This window comes from Pipistrellus kuhlii, unplaced genomic scaffold, assembly GCF_014108245.1.
Source record: "Pipistrellus kuhlii isolate mPipKuh1 unplaced genomic scaffold, mPipKuh1.p scaffold_m20_p_7, whole genome shotgun sequence".
Taxonomy (NCBI): Eukaryota; Metazoa; Chordata; class Mammalia; order Chiroptera; family Vespertilionidae; genus Pipistrellus; species Pipistrellus kuhlii.
In genome coordinates, this window is record NW_023425573.1 from 30,184,388 (window position 1) to 30,210,372 (window position 25,985).

A 25,985-nucleotide genomic window follows, 5' to 3' on the forward strand; every position below is an offset into this window, starting at 1 on the left:
TGGTGCTGCTGCCCGGGGTGCTGGACGCTGGGCGTGGGGGGCCGCTCTCGGGGGAACCACGGACACGCCGGCGCGCTCCCCCGCTGCCGCCGCCTCCCTCACGCAGGGGTCAGGTCCACGAGAGCCCCTGGGCCCCCAAGTCCTCGGGGAAGAGAGGAGCGCCGGGTGGCCCTGGTTGCACCCCGCGCCCCGCCCCAGGGCTCCCCCTCCCACCCTTCGCGCCCCTCCCTTGCACTCCCCTCCCGTCCTCTCTCCCCGGCCGCCGAGGGGCCGGGCCGGGCCGGGGGAGGCGCCGAGCCGGGACTGCGCGCTCGCCCGCTGCGCTCTGGGCGGCCCGACCCAGCAGCCGGTCCGCGAGCCCCGCGCGCCCCGCGCCGCCTCCGGCTTTTGTTGTCTCCGCCGCCGTCTGCGACTGCGAGCCTCGTGTCGGGACCTTGGCTCTGCCCTTCGCGGGCCGGGGCTGCGCGGGCCCCACCGGATCCCAGAGAGGAGCGGCGGCAGGCGACCGGGGTCGCCGCGGCCCCACCATGGAGCTCCGGGCCGGAGGCTGGTGGCTGCTGTGCGCGGCCGCCGCGCTGGCCTCCTGCGCCCGCGGGGACCCAGCCAGCAAGAGCCGAAGCTGCAGCGAGGTCCGCCAGATCTACGGCGCCAAGGGCTTCAGCCTCAGTGATGTGCCCCAGGCGGAGATCTCGGGTGAGTGAGGGCTGCGGGCCCCGGACCTTGCTTACCCTCGTCGGCCCTGCGCGGCCACTCGCCCTGGGTGCCCGAATCCCGCCGCCTGTGTCCGGCCGCCGAGTTCCGAGTAACCTCCCTGCGCCGCCCCTCGCCCGCATCCCCTCGGGCCCTCGCCTCCCAGCCCTTGCCGCCATCCCTCCATCTGGTCTCCTGCGCTCCGGTCGGTCTCCACCAGCACCAAACAGGCTCACCAGCTCCTTCCCGTGGAGTTGTCCTCTCAGGGCGGTGACCGGACGCCCCCGGCACGGTGCCCCCTGCACGGCCAGGGCTCCAGCGGGGCGTCCGCGGCCACTGGCTCGGCCCAGCGCGGCGGCGGGGCTGGAGTGGGCTGTTGGGGCGCAGTTGACTGTGGCCTGGGGCTAGGAACTCTGGGAGGTGCCCCCGGGTGGGCTGGGGATCCCCGTGGGATCCCCAGCAAAGGCTGCCTAAAGGCGGTGGGGGTGGGGGTGGGGGTGGGGGTGGGGGTGCGAACCCTGCCTTGGTGAGCAGGAATGCTGCCTGCCAGGGATTCTTTCCCTGAAACTTGTGCCCACCTGGCATGCCTGCCTGCCTAGCACATTGAACCCTTTCCCAAAGATTCCAGATTCAGGTGGCCAGCATTTTGGATCTCACCCAGGGGCCATGACTTTTCTTTGTAAGAGCATGGGCCCTCCCAGGTGGCCTCAGCCCGGCAGCTGCCGGACAGCCCTGCCCGTCCCCTCCCTACTGGATTCTGAGGAGCTTTGCAGAGGCAATGCCTGTGAGGGTGAGAGATGGAGTAGTGTACTAAGGACTTCCCAGACTCCAGACTTCATCCTCAAATCAAACTGCCCTGGGTCCATGTGCCTCACAGACTGGGGTGGGCGAGGCAGGTAAGGGCCATACTCAAACAGTGAGATGGGAGTGAGACATGAACCAGCCACGTCCACAGGAATAACGAGAGGGGAGTGCATCAGTATGGGGGGGGGGTGTCTATGGCTCTTCATTACCTGGGGGCTGAGGGGCTCCCAGGAAGGGTGGGCACACAGAAGGCTGCCTTGAGAGATTCCCCCGCCAAGAGGGACCTTCCTGCGCTGACCTGCCTGTCCTTGTCAGGGGCTGCCTCCCTCCCCCTGCCCCCGGAGCCAGCAGACCCTCTGCACAGTTTGATTCCTGCTCCACCTCCGGCTCCTCCCACACACACACAGGAACTTTTGCCTGGATGTCCCTGGCCTTCCTGTTGGACCCTCCCCAGACACCAGGGTCTCTGCACCCACCCAGTCCCAAATCTTGGACAGAAGCCTTCTCCACTGCCCTCCTCCACATGTCCACTCCCACTCAGCCATTGTGTCCTTGGGGGCCATCCTAAACTTGCTCGAATCCGCAGGCCTCCATCCTAGTTAGGCCGAGAGACAGAGTGGCAAGGTTTGGGTGGCTGCCAAGGGCTAGGAGAGAACTGGGAAACTGGAGAGGCCCAGGTGGGGGTGGAGGCCTGGGTATTGTCCCCCCCAGTGGGCTGGAGGATGCAGTGAGTAGGACGAGAATGAGCAAAGTGCACTGCTGTGAGTGTGATGGGTGGAGGTGGGGCGCTGTCCATCCAGCCCGGGGAGTGTGGTGACCCAGCAGCTGTCCAAGCATTGCCCAGGCCAAGGCTTCCCGGGAACTACCTTCCTCTGGGTCTGGAATGCCAGCGACCATGACCTCCCTGCCACTGCCCCATGGCTCCTCCATCAGGAGAGCTGCTTTGCAAGGTCCCCTCTCCAAATCGCACCCCCTCCCCCAAGAGTTCTGCAACTCCAGAGTGCCCTCTGGGAGCCCTGAGGAAAGAGCCAGCGCCACGTGGGACGAAAGAAACTGACCTCCCAAGGCAGCGGCCACCAGTCCTCTCCCCTCCTGCTCCTTGTGACTCAGCCGGTCCTCCGTGGACCGGCTGCCCTCTGGTGGCCCCTCGGCAGCACGCTTGTTCTGAGGGAGCTCTGCTATATACATAGTTCCCCTCTCCTGCAGGGCAACAGCCAGACTTCTCTAGCTTGGCGACCCACTCAGCTGGCCCAGGTCACGCAGGATGGAGACTCGGTGCTCCCTGTGGTTGGAGGGGAGGAAGGGCAGCCGTGGGTCTGGGGTGGCCTCTCAGCCTCTGCCCAAGGGAGCAGAAGTGGTGGTGGGCTCTAAGAAAAGATTGTGTGGGTTTGGGGACTGCTGGTCCCAGTGGTGGTGAAGATTGCTGTCAGCCCGTTTTACAGGGGAGGATGCAGGCCTGGGGGCACGCAGCCCCGGTGGCCCTCCCTCTGGCCGGAGTGCTGCACGGAAGCCAGGGCTGTGAGCAGGGCCAGGCTGGATCCCTCTGTGGTGCTGAATCACGAATGCACACTGGCAGGTTTTGCCTCTGGTCCCCAGATGTTTCCTGAGCACCTGCCTGGCCTCCTGATGCTTGGCACAATTTGTTGTGTGTCTCTCTGACCCTTCGCTGGGGTCCAGGGGTGAGGGAGCACGGGTCTGCATACTCCCCTGTTGTAGCCGCAGAACCTGGTCCATCTCCTGGTGTCAAGGAGGGTCTAGGTCAACATTCACTGGGGACTCATGCGTGTCCTGCCGTGTGCCAGACTCTGCGTAGTGGGGGCATGGGACCCTCAGTGCCATATGAGACCTGGCCACTGCTTCTTTGCCCCAGGGTTGGGACTGCCTGCCAGTAAGGGTGAGCATCAGCAGACCCCTTAGCAGAAACCTTTGCTTCTCTGTGTCCACTCTGACCACGTGACTGGGTGGGGACACAGATTCTGTGGAGGGGTACTCAGAAGCCCTGGGCATTCCCCACACTTCCTAGAACCCACCCTGAGTCTGTCCCTCAGCCATGATCACTGGAGCTCTTGCAGGCCACCTGGGACACAGCCTATCCCCAAACCAGAGAGTCTGTGTTCCCCATCCTGTTCAGAAGGCAGAAGCCTACTGTGTGCCTGGCGTGGATCTTCAAGGTGGTCTGTGCCTCTGGCTCTTCCTCACTCCCTCCACCATTCAAGGAGCTGAGGTTTCATCATCCCCAGCATGGGGGCGGGGCTTAGAGGGGTAAGGGGGCGGCGGGGAGAATGGGAACCAGGATCTGACAGGGCTACCTGCCTGATGCAATGGTCTGGGTCCCTTGCTGGAGCCTCTGTGCTGGACACATCGCTTGCTCCTCCGAGAGGTGGGGTGTCCCCTGGGCCTAGATTCAGATGCAGGCCCTGCCACATTGTCCTCCCACCCGCTCAGCTCTGTGCCTATTTCTGTACGTGTGACAATGGTAATAGTCTCAACGATCCCTGAAAGGGTGTGGGAGGGGGAACATGCTGCCTGAGCACTAGGTGGGTACCCCAGGCTGCGTTTTCCCCCTTGTTCCTCCTTGGAGTCTGGAGGGGTCACCCAGACCCCCAGGTGACAGTGTGTCTGTTGCTTTTGAGACAAGCCCTCACTGTGAGCCAGATTCAAGGAATTGGGTCTAGCTAGTGCACAGGTGAGGGTCTTAGTGCATCACCTGTGGAAACTGAGGCTCAAATGAGCCACGTTACTCCCTTCACAGTGCACGTGGAGCTCTGAGGTCCAGAGCCAGTCTGCTGACCTAAGGCCTATGGCATCAGTGGCTGCCCAGTCCCAGTCCTGAGGCCTGAAATGGGGGCTTGCAGCCAGACCACTCTATTGTTGGCTCTGATTTTTAGATTGTGTCAGAATAGTCTAAACTCTCCCCTAAGACTCCTCCTAGCACCAGCCCTGCCCAGCCTCCCTGTCCTAGACCTGCCCCCATCCATCCTGACCCATAGCTGGGCCTTGCTGTCCTGTGCCTCCCCCCACTGCCCCAGGGTGCCCGTACAGTGAAGGCTGCTCTTCGGTGGCCCTGGGGCCTGCTGCTCCAATCCTGCTAAGCAGGGCTGCTTCTGAGCACCAGGGATCTGAGTCAGGTAACACAGGTGTACGGAAAGGATGTCCTGGCTGTGAGCTCTTGGCCACCTGAGGAGAAGCACCATGCTGGGCCAAGTCCCCAGGGAATCATGGGACAAATTTCTTGTGCAGGAGCAGGCAAGCCTAGGAGACGGTGGTCATTTTGTTGGTTCACTGGCTGCACTAATTAGAAACAGTGCCAGCCTGTGGTTGGCAGGCCTACAGGCTAAGGAGGCCTCCTGGAGAGGGGCTGGGGACACATGGGCTGGGCTTCAGAGCCAGGAGGAGAGCACAGTGGGTGTGTGGGCGTACTCACGCCCCATGCACATGGGCACAGGGTTGGCCTAGATGGAGAGACAGGCAGGGAGAGGAGCTTGCTGAGACCACCTGACACCAGTGTCTGCCCTGCCCAGTCCTAGACCTGCCTGGGTAGTGACAAGTTGGACATCTCTACTGGAAGCCAGATCCTCCTCCCCGAGGCCAGACTTGGTTCAGGGGGATTTTACACCAAGACTTGAGACCCGTGTCAGGGTCTGGAAGGCGTCAGGCCGGCTGCCTGCTCCCAGCCCCTGCCCATGTAATAATGCCTGGCACCAGGTGCCAGCCCCGATCATGTCTAACTGCCAACATAGCCCTGTGGGGTTAGGTTACTGCCCACAAACCCAGGAGGGTGAGGGTGCCAGCCCAGGGCCACCCACCCCGGCTCCCAGCTCCTCATCCATATGCCAGCTGGCAGACTTTCCTGCCTGTGTGTGCTTAGGAACAGGCCTGAGCAGGTGCCCTCAGCTGCCTGATGTCTAATGGAAGTGGGGGCGGTGCAGTGGGGGGGATGCTGAAGTCTTTCACCCTCCTTTCTCTAGGCCCCTCCCCCTTCCCAGGTGGGAGCACATGGCAGCCAAGGGTGAGAGGCAAGCTGGCCTGTTTTCCCACTCAGTGGACGCTAGGCCTCCAGCCCGGTCAGGCAATGGGATGCAGGGAAACTCTGGGTGTGAGGGGCTCACACCTAGTCTCTCCAGGCAGGAATTCTGGGATCCTAGGTGGGTCTAGGAGCTTCTGGGAGTCCCAGGCAAACCTTTCTCCTTCCCCTAGGCTGCCTAAGGCCTCAGCATCATCTCCTGCCGGCTCCTGGCTGGCCCACCTTCCTGGCACATGCACCCCCTTCCGCCAACGGGGCCCTCCTCATGCCTCCTCCATTGGGGGTTGGCCCTGTTTCCCAGCTTCCCCAGGCATCCCCGACACATGCACCCTGCAGGCTCTACTTTCTGAGGTGCTCCCCATGTCTGGGGAGTAGGTATGCTGAGTGCCTCCCTGTGCCAGGCCTGGGCCAGGTGCCAGGGGTCGGGAGTGTGGCAGCTTCCCCAGGTTGCCAGAATAGACACCACAGGCCAGGCGGCTTACACAACACAAGTGTGTTATCTCACAGCTCATAGGCTGGGAGGCCAAGATCAAGGTGCAGGGCCTCCCCAGCTCTGGAGGCTGCCGTTATCTTGGTGTTTCTTCCTTGGCTTCACCTTCACATGGTGTTCACGTTGTGTCTGCCTCCAGATCTCTCTTTGTGAAAATAAGGACACCAGTCCTATCAAAGGGGCTCACCCAACTCCTGTATGACCTGATCTTAACCAGTTCCATCTGCAAGGACCCCATGTTCAAGGGAGGTTGCCTTCAGAGGTCCTAGGGCCCATGATTCTAATGGGGGAGGCTCTTCCTGTGGGTGGTGGGTGGAGATTGTGGCCACTGAGAACTTAATGATGGTGACCCCGGAAGATAGCCAGGGGCTCAGGCCTGGTGTCAGATAGCAGGGTGGTCAGAGCATCCCCAGGCCCACCCGAAGGCTTCTGGGCACAGTCCTGGCCTGAGTGGCCTAGGCTTCAGGCTTTGTGCTGCTGCTTAGTCCTTGCCCTGCGCCCTGCCCCTGTGGGTCTCAGCTTCTCCATTCCTGTCATAGTGTTTGCGGGTGAGGTGGCACTCACTTTGATAGATGCTCAGAGCCTGGTAACTTGGCCCAACCCACAGTTCTTGTAGCCTGTCTGGGAACCAGGGTGGGCAATGAAGGGCCAGCCTTAGGACCCTCGTGGGGATCAGGAGTGATGCCGGTGTCTGGAATCCTAGGTGGGTCTAGGATTGTGCCTTGAACAGTCTCAGGGTCCCCACCTGCAAGCAGAAGGGCCTCCAAGCAGGGGACATAGTGTGCAGGACAGGCGTTGAGCCCCAGGTGGTTGAGCCCCCGGTGGACTTCAGGCAGGCAGGCAGGGGGTTGAGGGGCCCAGAGGCGAGGTGTGGAGAGGGAGAGAGGAGGGAGGCACGTGGCGGCATGGGGAAGCTTGCTGCTCATTTGTGCTAAATGCTCCCTGGGTTCTGGGGCTTGGCTGGGTGACAGGGAAGCCCCAGGGGGCTCCATCAATCTTATTTCCTCACCACTTGCCCTGACCTAAGCCCCTAAGAGGCCCAGGGCTCTGCCCGATTCCCCTGTTGTGTTTCAGAAGACATAGGACCAACAGAGGAGGGAACCAGGCTTTTTGCAAACTGGCCTGAGGACCCAGGTGGAGGCCAGGAGGCAGACAGAAGACCAGCAAGCAGTGCTTCGGAGCTGGTGCTAGGTGAAGACCACCCAGCTGTATCTCGAGGCAGGCCGCCATCAGCACAGGAATCTGGGTACAGACGAGGCCCAGGGCCCAGCCGGTGGACAGGGCAGCCACAGCAGGGTCTGGGACTGGTAAGGGTAGGTCCTTCAGGAGCCCCAGATCTGGGTCCCTTCATCTCCTCCCCTCTTTACATCTGCCAGGGGTACCCTAGAGCTCGCTAAGGCCTCGGTCCCAGACCCTGCCTCCTCAGCCAAGCCCTGACCTCCTATGGCCCATTGCCTGTAGGCTCCTCCAAGACTCCCAGAGTGAACAGGATTGGGGGTGTCAATAGGGCACACTGAGTACCATCTGGTCTAACCACTTAGTGTGCAGGTGGAGAAACTGAGTCCCAGAAGGGCTTGGAGCACTATCCATCAAGTAAGTGGCTTCTCCCTCATTACCTCAATGGCCCAAGCCAGGCCCCGCCACCTGCTTGCTGAGTGAGTCATTCTTGCCCTGGCCCAGGTTTGCCCCAAGTGTGTGGTGTGGGCACCAGGTGATGGTGCCAGCACTGGGAGGAGGAGTGGGTGAGGGCAAGGCCATGCATGCCTGCCTTGTTTCGGGGCATCCACATGACCTGTCCTGAAGGTGTTGGATGTGTGGTCCCAAGTTCAGAGGGAGGGCTGGCCAGGTCGGGAGGTACAGGAGCCTCATCTATCCTTTCATCCACCCATCCATCCATCCATCTACCTACCCACCCATCCCTCTACCCACTATGTGCTCACCTCTGTGGGACACACAGATGAGACGCCTTGGTCCCTGCCTCCTGGAAGATGAGAATCTAGTGAGAAACTCAGTTGGGGCTGCCAAACCCTCCTGAACCCAGCAGTCGAGGGCCCAGCAGGCACTGTCTCCTCCACACCTGGATTGGGCTGCAGACCCGCATGTCTCCCTCCGAGGTGGGCAGCAAGGCCCTGGCAGGTACACCTGGAGGTCACTGTGGCCCCGAGTCTACCTTGGGGCCACATGTTTTGGGCTCACTATCAATCAATGCCTAAATCTGTGGAGGTATGTGGCCTGTGCACACCTTCAGACAACATCCCCAACTCTGAGGACCCCTGTCAGGGCCTGGGGTGGCCATTCAGATCCATCCTGTGTCTAAACATATCCTCAATGCCTAGGGCCACCTGAAGCCATCAGGGCCTGGTGAGCCACATGTGCCGTCCGAGTACATCCTCAAGCCTTTGGGGCCTTGGGTGCACATTCCCGGCTCTGGGGGTTGGAGAAATAACCCCACCCTCCTGTGACCACGGCCAGGCTCTGGGGAGAAAGATGATGCCACCCACTGCCAGCGTTGGCTCAGGCACTCACTGGTGTTTCCAGTTGTCATGGAGTGTAGGACACACTGGACCAACAGAAGTTAAAGGGACAAGACTCTTAAATAATTCAGCCACACATCCCTGATCCCTTTCTTCGGCCTGGTGGAGGCTACCCACAGGACATTCCAGGTGTCTTGACATCTTCCCTTGGAATGACCTAACACCCCAATGAAAATATTATATTTCCATGTTTTTCCTAATATCTAACTGAAAGCTACCTTTCCTGTCACTATTAACAAGGCACAGCGGCATTTCGGTGCCTGGGACTTGGTCACCAACAGGAACCGCTGAGCCTTCCCTGTCCCTTCACCTTTGTAACAGATGGCTCCAAACACCACTTACACTTGCCACAGCTCTGAGATTCTAATCAGCATGAGACCTGCTGCAGGAAAGCGCTGTGGCCCCAGGTCACATTTATAATGGTACTCTGATAACTGCCACACCGCTCCTGGCTTCCTTCGTGATCCTCTGCATAATGTTGCACTTCGTTACAGTATTCTGAGAAGGGGTCCACAGGCTTGGGCCCAGAGATAGCTGGTGGAGCCCCAGTGTCTGCACCCAAGGAGCCTGGGAACAGGACAGGAGTAGGAAAGGTCTCCAGGCATTTGGGGCCAAGTGGGAGCCTGACCAGTGACAGGTAGAGTGATGGGGACGAGGAAAGGTCATGTCTGAAACACTCAGTAGGTGTTCCTAGAGCTCCTACTGTGTGCTGGGTGCTGTTCTTTGTGCTGAAATGCAGCCCCAAACAATGCACAGGGATCAGACAAGAATCAGAAATTTCACAACCTGTGGCTTTGCTGTCCACAATGACCAGTGACCACACGTGACTTTTGTTAATTAGAAGAGAAATAACGTGTGAATTAAGACAAGTTCATGGGGTTTGCAATCACACTCTCTGTCCTCTTCACCACTGGCTGTAGAGCAAGACCCCTCCCCACCTGGGAAGGGGGCTGAGCTCTAAGCATGGCTTAAGTGCTTTTGCTGTGAGCTGTGGCCTTCTTGCTGGCAAGCATTTGACATGCACAGAAAAGTAGGGAAGGCCATAGCCAGTTTTCTCAGTGGCTAGAGCATCAGCCCATGGACTGAAGGGTCATGGGTTCAATTCCAGTCAAGGGCACATACCTCGGTGCAGGCTCAACCCCCACTCCACCCCAATCAGCCTGGTCGGAGAGTACATGCAGGAGGCAACCAATTGGTGTAGTATCTCTCTCACACCAATATTCCTCCCTCTCTCTCTCAGTCTCTCTCTCTCTCTCTCTCTCTCTCTCTCTCTCTCTCTCTCTTTCTCTCTCCCCCCCCCCCTTTCCACTCTCTCTAAAAAAAATCAATGGAAAAATGTCCTCGGGTGAGGATTAACAAAAATAAAATGCAGGAAAGGCTGGAGGGCTGCTCTGAGAACGTAGCATCAGAGCCAAAGGAAGGAGGGAGGAGCTCTGAGGGAGGCCACCTGCTGGGCTACCTGGCAGGCCATGCCCTGGCCCAGGGCCAGTAATTCTCACTGGCAGTCATCTTAGAAAAGAGGTGCATCCCCAGAGAAAGCCCACATCTGCCCTGCTAAGACCCTGCCAGCCTGTGGAGTTCAGGCATTCCCAAGACACTCACTGGCTGTGTGACCTTGAGCTGATTGCTGAACTGCTCTGTGACCGATGTCCTTTTCTGTGAATTGGGGTAGGTAGCAGTGCCTGCCTTGTGGAGTGGGCTGCTCATTGCCTGCCAGCTCAGAACTCATGCTACCCAGAGTGCCATGTCGGGAGCAGCTATTGGAGAGACAGCCCGCTTTCTCTTCCAGAGGCGGCTGTGGGGAAGGCGCCTGCTGGTGAGGAGGGTCCAGCCTGCACCTGGCTGAGCTGAGGAGCCATACTGTGGGTGTGAGGACTTGAGGGAAGTCCAGGCTGGAGGGGAAGGACTGCCCTTGGGCACCCACTGCTGTTTCCAGGGTGTGGCCATCCATGGTGTTTCTATTCCTGCTTGGCTGGCCCTGCCCCTGGGAAGTTAAGAATTTGGGGAAGGATTGGCTAAGGCCCCTCCTGGAGGAGCGGCCCACAGTGAGGGAGTACTCCCCTCAGCACAGGGCCCTGCCACCTTCAGGAGGGGTTCTCGGGGGCCTTGGAGAATAGCAGCTGGGTTTTAGACTGGAGCCTTGGACAAAGGCCCCAGAAGATGTTGCAGGGCCTGTGGAGAGGTGAGAGGGGGACAGGAGACAGTGTCAGGGGGACCCCACATGTGGTCAGTCTGTGGTCGAGCCTGGGGATCTGGCAGCCTGATTCAGAGGAGTCATATGGGCCTGGTCATTGTCACTCTGGCTTCTCTCTGGGTATGGGGTGGCTCCATCCCTTCAGCTATCTGCTGTAGGTCTGACTGCCCAGGGCTGTCTGTATGGGGTCCCAGTGCCACTCTGCTTGCTGAGAGCAGCTGGGCAGGGTAGGGGCCAAGACATGGTACCTAGGGCAGCAGATCCCTGAGTCCTTAGAGACCTGGCCTAGTCAGATGGTGCTCCAGCTCGACCATCCCAAGGAGAGGAACTAGAGAAGCCAGGGAATAAGATGGTCTTCACATTCCTACCTGCCCCCAGGACTCACAGCAGGTCCCACCTCTAGGGAGCCGGGCAAGCAGGGTGACTCCACGGGATGGGTGCACATGTGTGTGTGCCCACAAGTGACGATGGGGGCCTGTGTGACTCCAGTCAGGGTTCTCCCCATACTCTACCACTGGCTGTCAGGTTTAGCAGATAAGGCTACAGGATACAGTTAAATTGGAATTTCCAGACAAACTGAATAATTCTGTGGTATATATCCTGAAATTAATTTCAAATAAACAACAAATAAATTTTAGCATAAATATGCTCTCATATTTAGTATAAGTATATCCCAAATGTTTGGAGTGAGGTTGTTTGCTTTTTTGGTGGTAAAATATACATAACAAAATCTACCCCCTTAGCCATTTCTAGTTACACAGTTGAGTGGCATTAAGCATATTCACTGTTCCCATTAAACAGCTGCTCTCCTCTCTTCCCCCAGTCCCTGGCGCCCACCCTCACACTAGTGGAATTCACGGTGTGTGTCATTCCTTTCCCTGGGCACGGTGTTTCTTAGGTTTATTGGGCTGTAGCGTGTCAGTGCTTCAGTTCTTGTTGAGTAATTCCCGTTGTGTGGACAAGTTGCATTTTGTTAATCATGCATCCATCAGTGGACGCCCATTTCCCCCACATTTGGGTTCTTGTGAATAATGCTATTATGAACAGGGGTGTATAGGTTCTGTTGAAGCCCCAGTTTCCATTCTTTTGGGCCAATTTCTTTTACACTAAAAGATAATGCATCATTTTTCTGAAATTCCCATCTAACTGTGTCCTGTCCTGTACCTGTAGTCCCCCCTCCTCCTCCCCCCCTTCCCTCCTCCAGTCTTGCCTGCAGGGCTGGGCTCCCTGCTGGGCACCCACACACCTAGAGCTGGGTGCATGCTGGAGATGGCCTGCTGCCTGGGTGGCCATGCTGAGTCAGTGGCAGGAGCCCTCCTGCCAGAGCCTGCCTCTCCAGGAGGCATCAGCAACTTGCTCAGCGGAGATGTCTGCCCGCCAGCTCAGGAATTCCCCTGGGACTGGAATCCAAGGAATAGGTGGGAGGCCAGGATTATCCAGCTGGGCTGGGCCCTGTCCCTAAGCTGAGTGACTTCCCATGCCACTTTAGCTGCCTTGGTTGGCTCGGTTATGCTCGAGGAGGAAAGAGGAATCACTGTGAAGATTAAATGATTCAGAAACCTGGAGATGGCTGAGACCCTCGCATAGCACATAGGGAGCCCTCCACCTCAGTGGGGAGGACCTCGGCCAGGCCTCTGACAGGAAGAGACCCCTCGTGGGGTGGGAACGTATCCTGAAGGTTCCCTCACAGCCTCACTGCTGGTTGTCATGCTACCTTTGGGGAGGGGTCCCGGGCCAGGGAGGGGCCAGTTTCTGGGGAGAAGTCTAAGACTGTTTCTGGGGCAATGAAAGTGTTGTGTTGTTTCCTTAAATGCCAGCACTGGGCAAAGGTTCTATTTATTTACATGTTTGTTTATGCTGCGCCAGCTCTGGCCTGGGTGCTGGGCAGAATCCAGAGAAGGGAAGGCGAGACTCCACAGCAGGCAGAGCAGTGCTGCCTCCTGTCAGGACTCAGACACTGCAAGGGAGGGCTGGTGCTTTGTGCCAGAGGGTCCTGGGAAGGCTTCCTGGAGGAGAGGAGAGTGACTGGGCCTTGAAAGAGGGCGGGGCAAGGGGGAAGGGCATGTGAAATGGAGGCGTTAGCCCAAGCAGCAAATGGGGGTGACTGCACAGGGGCTGGCATGCCTGCCTGGAGGCCTGCCCTGAAGGCTCCCTTGGTGGCACTGGTAGCTCTTCTCTGTGTTCTGGCCCAGCTCTGCCTGCTTGGCATTCTCAGGGTGGATGGATGGGCCTGCACTGCATCTTTGTGGGGATCGTGGGTGAGAGGATCCGAGCTGCAGCAGCCCCCTCTGCAAGTAAAAGGATGTCCCCTTTAAACAAGGCAGAGGGCCAGCACCAGTCCATCTCAGGGCCTCCTCAGCAGTGGGGGGAGGGAGAGCTAGATGGGAATGCTATGAGGGGAGGGCATGTAGACCTGTTCCTGACAGGTGCCCCCCACAGCACAGCTTGGGCAGGGCTGAGCTTGGCTTGGGGGTGAGGTGTCTAAGGAGCATCTCAGGCCCAGGACCCTCTCCAAAACCTGGGGTCACAGGTGCAAACCCAGAGTCCCCTGGGTCCCTAACTTATCCTGAGGCCACAGCATTACTCCTGAACCCTGCAGCAGCTGTGGAGAGGCAAGTGGGGGGGGGGGGGGGGGCACCTCTCAGCCAGAGCTGTGACCAGGCCCACATTTCATGGGGCCCACCGCCTCACCTGGTACCTCCTAAGGAGGAGCCAGGCAGCGCAGAGAGCACCTGGCAAAACCCTTCTTCCAGGGTCTTGGGTATTGTGTCCTTCCTTGGCGAGGGCACTTTGCTTGAGAGCATCCTGTTCAGCAAGTCTCTCCGTGTCCCCACGTGCAGGCTGACTGAGGGGGTACACACACTGGGCTGCTGCACTGAGGGGAGGGTGGCTCAGCAGGAGGTTTTCTTCAGTGGGGCTGGCAGGCACAGTGAAGGCAAGGCCAGAGCTGGGGCTACAGGGTGTGGAGGGTATCGATGGGCACCATCATGAGGTCCAGGGAGGGGCCCAGGTGTGGGAGGGTGACCCAGGAGGTGGGGGCTGAGCCAGGGGAGACTGTGGCTAAGTGGGGTTTAGTATTTCCTAGGGGAAGCAGGTCCAGGACCTCGGGATGGAGGCCCAGGTCGTGGAAGTGAGAGACTGGTGGATTGGATAGGCTGCCCAAGAATGTCGGGAGACTGGTGATGGCCTTGGAGCACCCAGACAGCAGAGGGGATCTGGTCCTTGTCAGTGGGAGAGGGGACTCCCAGGTGGTCACTGCCACTCTCCATCCAGGAGAGAAACTTGACATCACCCACCCCCCAGCCTCAGCATCCCTGAATGGACCCTGGGTCCTTTGAACATGGGTCACCCTGTGCCAGCTGTGTCAGAGGGGGGAAGGGCCTAGCCTCCAGCCAGATGGGAAGCAGCACCAGGAGGGGCTCTGCTGTTTGCCCCAGTGGGCACCTGGTAGTCACAGGGCTGAGAGAAGCCAGGGGCTGTGGGCTGCTGCCAGGCAGGCGGCAGGCGGGGGCGCGGGGCAGCCTGGGTGGCGCAAACGCGGCGGGCGGGGCTGTGGGAGGAGGCGCGTCCCCGCGAGGAGCCGCCCTCGCCGTGCGCGCCAGTGCGGCTGCGGCACTGCCCTGGCCGCGGTCGCAGAGTCCTGATCCCTAGTCTTCCCGCCCTGGCCTGCTCCGGCTTCTCTCCTCCGAGCACTCCAAGCCAGGCCCTGCTCCTCCGCCTTTCCCGCCGGACCTCTAGACCCCCATCTACCAGCACCCGGAGTCGCGCGCGTTTCCCGGGAACATCGTCGCCGCCGCCTTTGGAGTTGCAGCCGCCGCCGCCGCCGCCGCCGCCGCCGCCGCCGCCGCCGCCGCCGCCGCCTGGAAGGGTTCTAGGGCCAAGGCTTGGGAGGCGTCCACGGAGCTGGGATCCAAGCTGGGGACCCCGCCCGGGCCCCAGCCTACCATCCACCGCATAGCCATTTCCATCTCCGCCTTCCAGTGCATCCCCATCCGAAGGCGCCCTCACTCTCTCCTCGCCATCCTCTCCAGCCCTCTGGTCCCATCACCCCCTCCGCAGCCCCACCCGCAGCCCATGCTACCACACCCTCACCCTGCCATAGCCCATCCTGGCCGCCCTCTGCATCCCCATCCTTTCTCCACCCTTGTTCCCATCATGAGCCCGCTCGCCTCTCTCCACACTCCTTGGATCTCTCCATCCTCACTGCATCCCCTCTCCGACCATTCTCTCCGTCTTTACCCCGCCCCCATGGCCCTCTGCGCCAGTATCCCCGCAGTGTCCCGCCACCTCTCACCCCCTTCCTCTGCTCCCCAGCAGCCTGCAGCAGCCCCCTTGCTGCATCAAGCCTCCCTTCCTCTTCCGTCAAGCCCATCCCTCTTCCCTTCCAGTGTTGCAGCTCCTGCAAGCTCCCTTCCCAGCCACCCCCTCCCTGTGCCTGCCGCACCCACTGCGGCAAGCCCCTTCCCTGCCAATCGCTTCGCTCTCCTCCCCTCCCCCTGCCTACCGCAGCCCCCTACGGCGTCCGCCTTCCCCGCCCTGCCGCAGTCCGGCTTGCCCTCCGCCTCCTGCCACCGCGCCCACTGCAGCAGCACCCGCTTCTCCCTGCAGCACCCCTTCTCCCTGCGCAAGAGCGCAGCCGCGACTCTAGACCCCCTCGCCTTCTCTCTGGCTCCGGGGCATGCGGTCCTCCGTACCCAGCCTGTGGCCAGTGGCCGGCACCTGGGCGCCTGGAACTCCCGCGGCGCTGGCGACCAGGGCCACCCGGCCTTTGTTAGGCTGCCCGCAATACTGCCTGTAGCCTGGGCCAGTCTCCGGCAGCAGGAGCCTCTGGTGGTCCTGGGGGTAGGACCCCTCCTACCCAGCGTAGATGAGTCTGCAGGTCCCACTGTGTGATGGAGGCTCCGCATCGGTGGCAGAGGGGCTCCTTGGTGATGCTGTCATTTGGCTGAACTGTTGGAGGGGCTTTGTTTTGGGTGGTGGGTGAAGTGGTGGGTGAGGGGCAGGGAAGGGTGCTGGAAACTGAGGGGGAGGGGCTATTGCCGCTGTTGATGTGTTAGTAAGGGGGGGGGGGGTGTAGAAATGTCCTCTCCCAGGTGGGTCTGAGGCCACCCTCATGGAGGGGCTGTCAGCAGCATGGGGACTGGCGGGGCCAAAGGTGAGGTGTGTGTGTGTGTGTGGGGGGGGGGGGGGGGAGACAGAGATAAGGAAAGAATGTCTGGAGCTGGGCAGTGGGCAGGGAACCTCCATCATTTGTCCAGTGCTCCCGCCCAGCAGGCAGGTGGATGTGCCAGGAGGATCGGCTGATCCTGGTGCTGGGTGGGGTCCAGGAGCAGGAGTGGGCGGGGGGCAGTTGTCCAGAGAAAGGCCTTTGCTAAGGGAAGCTTTCTGCACCCCTGGCTGAAGTCAGCCATCCAAGGCTGCTGTGGGGTCCAGGACCGAGTAGAGGGGAGGTGGGGAGGGGCCCTGCCTGCCTTTCCATACCAGAGACGCCCCAAATTAGACTCGGTGGCTGGGTCAGTGGGTGCAGAGCATCTGGGATGTGGCTTTAAAGGTGGTTGAGCAGAAGTCTGCACACTCGAGCGAGCCGTGGAAGCTTCTGGAGAGATGGGCTTGGCATGGCACCATCATCCCCCTGGGGGATGGGGACACTTTTTGGAGGCTGTCAGTGCCCTAAGACAGGAGGGCTGAGAGCTGTGTCAGCAGGTGGCAGGAGGGTGTGATGCTTACAGACTGATGGGGTGGGGAGGATAGTAAGGAGAAGCCAAAGATGGGCGGGGAGGTCTGAACCCCAGCCAGAGAAGCCAGTGCAGGTACTTAACTGAGGAGCAGGATGGGCAGTCTGAAACAACAGCCCTCTCCTCTCCTCCCCCCCTCCCCCCCCACACACAAAACAACAAAAGACTGAGGGAAGGGAGAGTTCTGGAAGGATGCAGCCAGCTGTCAAGAACCTAGCAAAGGGACCTGGCAGAAAGGTGGGAGGCTCGCTGGCCAGCTGAGAGAGCAGCCTCAGGGCCCCGGGAGGGGTCAGTGGGGAGGGAAAGGCCAAGTCGGGGGGACTAGTGTGGCCGAGAGAGGTCGACTTCAGAGTGGATTGTGGGGAGAGCAGGACTAGACCCCTGCGCTGGTCCTCACGCTTCTCCAGGTATTGAGCTGAGAGAAGATGTAGGTGTTTGGGAGTAGCAAGGTTTGGAATGGCAAGTGGAGAATCCCTCAGTCTGCTTTGCACACCTCCAAGGTCAGGGAGCTCATCCCTTCTGGGAGACCACCCTCCGGCGCTACCTGGCTCTGACCAGGAGGGGCAGGCTTGCATTGCAAGGGGGTGCCCTGCAGAGCCCACCTCTGCCAACCTGATGTCCAGGGCCAACGGGTGACCTACACCCAGGCCGAGAGGGGCCAGAGCTGGACGTAGGGAATGGTAAAGCCTCGCACCATGACTGCCAGTTGCTGAGTCTGCCCTGAGCAGGCTGGGAGGACCGCCTCAGCCCAGCCTGCCTGGGGGCCTCAGGCCGGTGCCCGAGCTCTGGCTCCGTGTCTTCACTCCCGTGTGTGTCCGAGGAGGGAGGGAGGGACGGGGGCTGTGCTGGGGCTACCGGGACAGCGCAGGTCACTGGCGGCTGGGCGAGGTGGCCAGGAAGGCCGTGGGGCCAGCTCATGCCTGTGAGTGGCGGGTGGGCTAACAGTGCCAAGGAACCCTCAGAGCCTTCCCTGAGAGAGTTCCCCACGTCTGGTGTTTTGTACTCACTTGTGGAGCCTCTCTCTCTGCTGTCTACATAAATGTCAGATGTCAGGACAGGGTGGGTGACCACCGGGGCACCAGGGCGATTCCGGAGGGAGGTCAGCTAGCCCAGGATGCTGCTGCCCCTCTGGCCCACAAGTGCATATGCCCTTGCAGCCCACTCGTCTGAAGAGCTATATCCGAAGAGCCCGCTGCTCCAGGACCCAGCCAGCCTGGCCTGAGTACCCCTCACAGCTGAGCTCAGGCTGGCAACTCTCCCCCAGGGCATGCCCCCAACTCACCTCCGCCCCCAGCACCACCAGGAGCCTGGTGGTTCCTAGCAGCAGGTGCCAAAGGGTGCTCTCCTGGTCCCTGTTAATGGGGAGGCTGGCAGGATGGGGATCCTCTGGTCAGTATGGGGTAAGGGGTTCAGGTTCCTCCTAATTGGCTGCACACAACCCCATTCCACCACCATGTTCTACCCTCTTCCCTGCTCTGCCGTCTGGCACTCCTGGGGAGAGGGCCCTGGGCTCTGTATCCTGCCCCTGCTGGCCAGGGTCCTGGTCCACACATTAGTCAGCGACAGCAGCTGAGAGGGAAGGGTGGTAGCTGGGAAAGTGCTTATGTCCCACCCCTCCCTGCCTGGGAGTGCCCGTTCCCCCATGGAAGGAGGACAGGGATGGGGCACCTCTTCTCTGCCAGGCCCTGGGGAGCCAGGCTGCATGTCTCATTCCAGCTGGCTCCCAGGAGACCTGAACAGCCTTACTCACCCCGGGGGCCAGGTTCCAGACTCCTGACTTTGTACCTCCTTGGGCCTGGGGCTCTCCAAGGTGTGGGCACACAGGTGATCTTGATGCATCTGTCTGTCAGCACTGACCCAAGGTGGGGCCACAGCCCCTCACATGGGCCTGCTGGGATCACTTCCAGGCTATCCCCTCCCCCTGCCTAGGATTCTGTCCAGCTCACGCCCTGGGCCAGGTGCTGACGTCAGGCCATCTGGGACTGCCCACCTCAGGACTCCTTCAGGACCCTGGAAGCCCTGCCACCACCCCAGAGCTGTGCACAGGGGACCCCCAGCCCCTGGTCCACCCAATGTATGCCCAGGACAGACCCTGCCTGCATTTCACTCCAGCCCAGCCCAGGCCGGCACCAGCCCTTTGGGGAGTGAGTGGGCTGGGAAGGGGGCTGTAAGTAGGGGGTGAGGCCAGTGGGGCTTCTGGGTGCCCCAGTGGGTGCGGGGACCTGCAGCCTGAGCCGCCTGGTCCCGAAACCTAATTTCTGCCAGTCTCAGTTTCCTGGTCTCTGAAATAGGATCCCAGCATCCACCTCAAAACCATAGTTGTTATAAAACCGGGACTAGCACGTTTTTAAAGGTACAGTGTTCCCACTCCCTTGAGTGACACTTCCTGCCAGGCTGTGCTGACTCAGCCTGTTCTTGGCCAGCCAGGGAAACTGAACAGGGCATTGCTGTGAACCTTCGGCAGGAGGGGTGATGGGCCGCTGAGGGTGCAGGAAGGGGGACAGACACTGGAAGGGTACATGTCCTGCTGACGAGGACGGCTCACATCAGGCCCTCCAGCAGACTTGTTCCCCAGCCTGTCCTGACCTGGGTAGTCTGCACCCTTTGGAGCCAGTGCCTCTGGCCAGCCCAGAACTGTCTGTGACCAGGCATCCCATAGTAGATTGGGTCCACCCAGGCCTGCTATTCAGTGGGGCCTTGAACCCCAGGTGGTGTTGGGGGAGGAGGCTGAGGCTGCTTTGCCTGCCCCTCAAGGATCCCTTTTTCACTCCCCATCCTCAGCCTGGGCCCGGGCAGGCAAGGGACACTAGGCAGGCTGAAAGCCTCCTCTAGTGAGCTTTGAGTCTGGCAGCCCATCCCCAACCTCACACACAGGACCTCAAGGCCACTCTGTGCTGAGGTGACTTGAGCTGCTCCTGACCCCTGGATGGCCCTCCTTCCTCAGTGCATGGTGGCAGTAGGGTGGGGATAACGCCCAACATCATGCCCTAGGCTCATTTTTCTGCACCCTCCTTTGTGCACATACCCTCCAGGCTCTGCCAGGAGGGCCTGTAGGTGAGGACCTGCAAAGGATGGGCTGGGGTTTGCACAGGTCACTCAGGCCCCATCCTGCCTTCACCCAGGCACCGGCACCTGAGCTGTGCACACTCTGGGGCCTGCCATCCACACTGCCCAGGAGACCCCACCAGCCTGAGGCCAATTCTGGTCCCATGGCTGCTTCAGCCTGGGCCCATGCCCCCCAGCCTCCCACCCCTCCTCTGTCTCACACAGCACCCCCTTCCCCGTACCTGTAGGTGAGCACCTGCGGATCTGCCCCCAGGGCTACACCTGCTGCACCAGCGAGATGGAGGAGAACCTGGCCAACCGCAGCCGTGCTGAGCTGGAGACTGCGCTCCTGGACAGCAGCCACACCCTGCAGGCCACACTGGCAGCTCAGCTGCGCAGCTTCGACGGTGAGTGAGCCCCAGGGCTCAGGGACCGCAGGACACCGAACCAGTGTCCTGGAGGAGCTGGGGGGGTGGGGTCTCACTTGGTGAGGTGGATTACCAGGAAGTAGCCTTTGAACTGAGATCTCTGTGGAAGGAGAAGGCACTGGGCAGTGCTGGAGGGATGGGGCAGCAAGCCTGAGCAGAGAGATCTAGGGGCCTGATTGGCTTTTGGCTGAGGCCTGTGGATCCCAGCTCCTGGACTCCTGTCCACAACAGCTGGCCTCACAGACTTCAGGGAGCCAGAGACCCCGAGGTCATCTCCACGTGCCTGCTGGTCCTGGCCAGCTTTAACTGGCCTCAGCTCCTTAGAGCCCACCTGTTCCTGTTGGGTCGGCCACGCTATCCTTCCCTCGGATGATGAGCCTCAGAGAAAGCACCTGGTGGGGCGGGTGGGACGTGAACGAAACACCCAGTCCTCCTGGGTCTGCCCTGTGTGTGGGGACCTCACGGCCACCTCCCCATGCCCAGATTACTTCCAGCATCTGCTGAATGACTCGGAGCACACGCTGCAGGACTCCTTCCCCGGCGCCTTCGGGGAGCTGTACACACAAAACGCCAAGGCCTTTCGGGACCTGTACGCGGAGCTGCGTCTCTACTACCGCGGAGCCAACCTGCACCTGGAGGACGCGCTGGCTGAGTTCTGGGCCCGCCTGCTTGAGCGCCTCTTCAGGCAACTGCACCCTCAACTGCTGCTGCCCGATGATTACCTGGACTGCCTGGGCAAGCAGGCCGAGCCCCTGCGGCCCTTCGGGGATGCCCCTCGCGAGCTGCGCCTGAGGGCCACCCGCGCCTTCGTGGCCGCACGCTCCTTCGTGCAGGGCCTGGGCGTGGCTGGCGACGTGGTCCGGAAGGTGGCCCAGGTGCGCCCCGCTGCCTAGGGCTCTCAGAAGCCCCTTGGGGACCCAAACCTTGCCCCTCTGTTTCAAATCTCAGCCTCCTGGGCCCCTGGGCCCCCTCCTGATCCTGGGTTGCTGCCCAGGGACCTTCCAACAGCACATTAGAAGATGTGAGCTCCACTCTGGGCAGCCCACCCACTGTCTAGTCCTTGGCCAGGCTGGGTATGTCAGGCAGGAAGGAAAGCAAGAAAGGTCTAGGGCTGATGCTGATCCAGCCAAAGAGGTTAGGAGGACAGGAGACTAGAGCGACAGGAGGCCAGAGCAGGCTGGGGCCCAAGGCCAGGCAGACCGCGGGTGCCTTGCCCCATTGGGCAGCCCACGTCAGACTCGCCTGATAATAGGTGTGGGAGAGCATTCGTCTCAGACCACACAGCCCTGGGGGTAAGCCACCTCCCCATCCAGCTGCGGTCCTTAGCAAGTCACCCCTCGGCCCTGACTCTGGTCCTCTCATCTGCATGGCACTTGTATTCCAGGAAGGCTTCCCTGGGAAGGTTAGTGACACAGTGTGCCAGGGAGTGATGATCGGGGTGAGTGCCCCCATGGCCAGCATCCTCTCGGGAAGAGACAGGATCCCCGAGAAGGGCCAGGCCAGGCCCCACTGTGGTTGGAGCAGAACTGAGGCCACCTGACTACCATCCAGAGCCCCTACCCTGGGGCTTCTTGGGGGGCTGGGCACCACCACAAGGTGCTGAGGCTGCTTTGGCTCTCCAGGTGCCCTTGGGCCCTGAGTGCTCGAGGGCCGTCATGAAGCTACTGTACTGCGCACACTGCCTGGGGGTCCCCGGCGCCCGGCCCTGCCCCGACTACTGCCGCAACGTCCTCAAGGGCTGCCTGGCCAACCAGGCCGACCTGGACGCCGAGTGGAGGAACCTTCTGGGTGAGCCCTCTCTGCCACCACCTGCCAACACCGCCAGGGCCCCGGGAGGCAGGTGGTCCTCGGGGTCAAGGGGCAAGGATTCCTTCTAAATGTCTGGATGGTGTGACATAGGCAGTTGTGTGGGAGGGAGCCCTATGGAGTCATAGTTCCTGCCCTTCCCCACTGGGCAAATGCCCCAACATGCACATATGCCAGCATGTATTGACACAGTGGGCTAACATATGCATGAGCTAACATGCATGTTGCTGATATGTGGGTCAGCTGGCATGCACATGTGCTAACATGTAGTGGGACAATATGTACATGCTGGTATGCATATGTGCTAGCATGGTGTGAGTCAACAAGGACACATGCCGACACACATGCACTGATATATACATATATGGAGCCAGCATGCATCCATATCAACATGTGTGAGCTGACATGTACCTGAACTGACATGTGGTAGGCCAGTGCTGTATGTTCATGTCAACATGTATGAGCTTGCACGCATTGACATAAGGTGGGCCAGCATGCAGACATACAAATTGCCTGTGTGTGCCCACACCTGTGCCAGACTCCATGGTGCTCATCACCAACAAGTTCTGGGGACCGGCGGGCTCAGATATCGTCATCGGCAGCGTGCATCTGTGGCTGGCGGAAGCCATCAATGCCCTCCTGGACAACAGAGACACGCTCACGGCCAAGGTGCGGGCAGGAGGGTGTGGTCAGCATGGGAGGGGTGTCCCAAACATGGCCTCGTGCCCCTCCAGGACCCCTGTGGTCTCCCCCCAGGTCATCCAGGGCTGCGGGAACCCCAAGGTGAACCCTCACAGCTCAGGGTCTGAGGAGAAGCGGCCACGGGGCAAGCTGGCACTACAGGAGAAGCCATATGTAGACATGTTGGCGAGGCTGGTGAGTGGTCCCTCAGCTGGCCCAGCCCTAGGGGATGGGGGAGGGGAGTGCAGGCAGGGCCAGGGCCCCCAGTGGCCTGACTGTTGTCCTGCAGGTCTCTGAAGCCAAAACCCAGCTCCGCGACGCCCAGGACTTCTGGATCAGCCTCCCAGGGACACTGTGCAGTGAGAAGATGGCCATGAGTGCCTCCAGTGACGACCGCTGCTGGAACGGGATGGCCAAGGGCCGGTAGGTGCCGCCTGGCTGACCACAGGTCATCCCTCCTGTGAGTTCTCAGTGGGCCCAAAGTCTGACCTGAGGCACTAGGTGCTGTGTGGTGCACAGGGCCGTGCCTGACCTGGGGCACACAGCAGACACAGAAAGCTGGGACGAGGGCCAAATCCTTGTCCTAAGCCAACTCCTCACCCCACACACCATGCAGTGTGTCCACACCCACTGCTATGGGGCCTTCATGGGCTCCCGCTGGCATTTGAAGGGCACTGGGAGGGGGGTCTCAGACGTGCCATCACCTGGGCGGGAGGAAGGGAGTGCTTGGGTGGTGCCACTTTGCTGGGACTCAGGCAGTCACCCTGGGTTGCCCTCCTGGCCCCAGGTATCTCCCCGAGGTGATGGGTGATGGCCTGGCCAACCAGATCAACAACCCTGAGGTGGAGGTGGACATCACCAAGCCCGACATGACCATCCGCCAGCAGATCATGCAGCTGAAGATCATGACCAACCGGCTGCGCAGCGCCTACAATGGCGAGGATGCAGACTTCCAGGATGCCAGTGAGGGCCAGGCACCTGCTGGGGGTGGGGACGATGCCAGGGGGCTGAGGGCCATAGGAGTGCCATGAAGCCCCACCCCACTGCTAAAAGGGGCAGGGGAGGGATCCTTCTAGCTCCTAATCCTCCAGTGGCTCTGAGGGCACTGCTGCTGCCCAGCCTTCTACCAGTCCCAAGCAGTTGAGACCTGGCCAGGATGTCCATCCCGCCTTGGCAAACCAAGGCAGTGCAAGCTGCCCTGGGCAGGACGCCACCTAGCACGGGAGGCCCACACGCAGGGACACTGCACCTGGGGTCCCATGGCGAGGTTGGCCTGCCCGAGCCTCCTTTCCTCCCCAGGTGACGACGGCAGCAGCAGCTCAGGTAGTGGGGATGGCTGCCCCGAAGACATCTGCGGCCGGAGGGTCAACAAGAAGAACTCCAGCTCACGGACAACCCTGACCCACGCCCTCCCTGGCCTGTCAGAGCGGGAGGGCCAGAAGACCTCAGCCGCAGGCTGTCCCCAGCCCTGCCTGGCCCTCCTGGTCCTCCTCCTCACCCTGCTTCTCTCAGCGGCCAGGCCCCGGTGGCGGTAACTGCTCCCAGCCCCAGGGACTGAGGCCAAGGACTGACTTTGCCAAAACACGAACAGACAATATTTAATTCCCCTCGTCTTAGAGGCCCAGGGCAGGACAGAGAGGGACAGCAAGGGACTGCTGTCTGTGACGCACTGAGGGCAGGGTGAGTGGCGCTGGCCCCACAGGCCTGGCTTTGCCGTCACCCTGGCTCTTAATTTTGTGCGAGGTCCTCGGGTCAGCCGGGAACAATGTCCCCAAAAGCCATGTATTTCAGGGACCTTCCATGGGCCCAGGATCTGAGCTTGCCCCTGTTCACGCAGGCTTGGGGGCCCTCCCTCCTGGGCCCCTGTCTGCCCACAAGCCTCTCCCCAGCTCCCTGCACCATCACCGACCAGTGCCAGGGCCTGTGGGGAGGCACCCTGAGCCTGTGCCTTCCTCTTCTGCCTCCTTCCATGACAACTAGAGGCTCCCCATGTCAGAAAGTGGGGCCCACCCCTCCGTGCCCCAAGAATCCCCGAGAGGGCGTCAGGGCTCTGTCACCTGAGACCTTGAGGGCCTTTGAGATTATGCACGAACCCTTCATATGCAGTCAGGCCTCCACCCTGTGATGCCATAGGCCCCCCCAGAACCCGGAGTCAGGTGAGAGCCTGTCTGGCAAGGTGCTGCCGGTCCCTGCAGACCTCCTTGCCGAAGACCAGCTGCGGAGGCCTCACATGTGCCGTGAGCAGCAGCCGGCATAGCCATGCATCCTGGGCTCTGCACTCAGTTGTCTGTGGGTGGGCTTGCTGCTCCTGGCCATCCAGGAAGAGCAAGCGGGGGCCCTCCGCAAAGGTGAGCCTCGCTTCACACACGGGCTGGGTCCACAGCCTGCATAGGGACTTTAAGATGTGGGAGGAGCAACCTATCCTCCCTCCTGTCCCCACCCAGGGCCAGGGCCAGGGCCAGGGGCCAGCTCAGGGTAACATAGGCCAGGGCTGGAGGCAACCCATGGCCATCACCTGGCCACAGGGATGCTGAGTGGTAGGTGAAACTTCAGCTCAGGGCCAGTGAGCCCTGGCATTGCAGGGAGCCTGGGGGAGCTTTGACAGTTAAGGGCTTTTCCAGATGTGCAGACATGTACAGATGCTTCTCATCCATGTTCACTGGGAGCTTTCTCAGCTCCTCCCAAATAGCTTTTGAAATATGACCTCCTGAGAGCCTAGGATCTGGGCATACCCCCTGTTCATACAGGCCTGGGGGCTTTCCTTCCTGGGCCCCAGCTGCCTCCAGCCCTGGGGAGGGGCCTGGCACCCTGCCAGAGAGGGGCTCAGGCAAGGAGAAGGTGGGCCCAGAGGGCCCAGGGGATGCGGAGCCAGCATGGGCAGGCACAGCCGTCCTGGCCAGTGCCAGGGTCCTGAGCAGGCTGCTTAGCACCGCTTTGCTTTCCCTTGAGGGATTGGAGAGGCCACTGGCTGCTGGTCAGGGACCCTGGTACCGTTCTTGGTGTGTTGGGTCCAGGCCTCCAGCTGAGCTCCACCAGGTAGCCCAGTCCACAGGCACACTCACCCCATGCTAACCCTGAAGTGTTGGGGTGGGGACTGGGCCCAGGACCTCCTTCCCTGTGGGCGAGGGCCAGCCAGACTTGAGGATTTGGGCAGTGATGTGGTGTGCCAGGATGGTGCTCTTGTGCTGCATGGGATGACCCAATGGGGCCTGTGCTATCCTCACCTCACATGGATCTCTGGAAGGGCTAGCCAGGCAGTGGCCAGTCTGCTGTGTCCTGCCGTGTGGTATCAGCTGGTGACATATGTTCTTGTGTCCTTGTATGAATAAAAGGCTGGAGACCTTGTGTGGCTGCTGTGATCCTTCCCTGCACAGCCCAGCAGCAAGTGTATCCCCACGGGCTGTGCACAGCATGGTGGGGCTCAGGGCCTGTTGGGAGGTGAAGTGATTGCACCTAGCACTGTGGCCTGGAGGCTGCAGAGTGTCCTCCTCCCACCCCAGGAGGACATGGTGCCCTGAAGAAGGAAAAGGCCCAGGCCCCTCTGCCATCCACAT

General features: G+C 60.8%; 1 protein-coding gene across 1 annotated transcript; it reads left to right on the forward strand.

The window, feature by feature from the left end:
* GPC1 (glypican 1) lies at positions 1-25,776 on the forward strand. Its single transcript, XM_036420662.2, has 9 exons — positions 1-693; positions 19,765-19,923; positions 20,428-20,819; positions 21,567-21,732; positions 22,289-22,419; positions 22,507-22,626; positions 22,721-22,854; positions 23,219-23,394; positions 23,731-25,776. Exons 1-9 carry the CDS (start codon positions 528-530, stop codon positions 23,964-23,966), a joined length of 1,680 nt encoding a protein of 559 aa, XP_036276555.1. The 5' UTR covers positions 1-527; the 3' UTR covers positions 23,967-25,776.
* Positions 25,777-25,985: the final 209 nt, after the last annotated feature.

Excerpts from the sequence above, each read along its gene's own strand:
- GPC1 (XM_036420662.2), top strand. The coding sequence starts at position 528 with ATGGAGCTCCGGGCCGGAGGCTGGTGGCTGCTGTGCGCGGCCGCCGCG. Across the intron at positions 19,924-20,427 it reads TCAGCTGCGCAGCTTCGACG|ATTACTTCCAGCATCTGCTG; the intron begins GTGAGTGAGCCC and ends CCCCATGCCCAG. Across the intron at positions 20,820-21,566 it reads TGGTCCGGAAGGTGGCCCAG|GTGCCCTTGGGCCCTGAGTG; the intron begins GTGCGCCCCGCT and ends TTGGCTCTCCAG.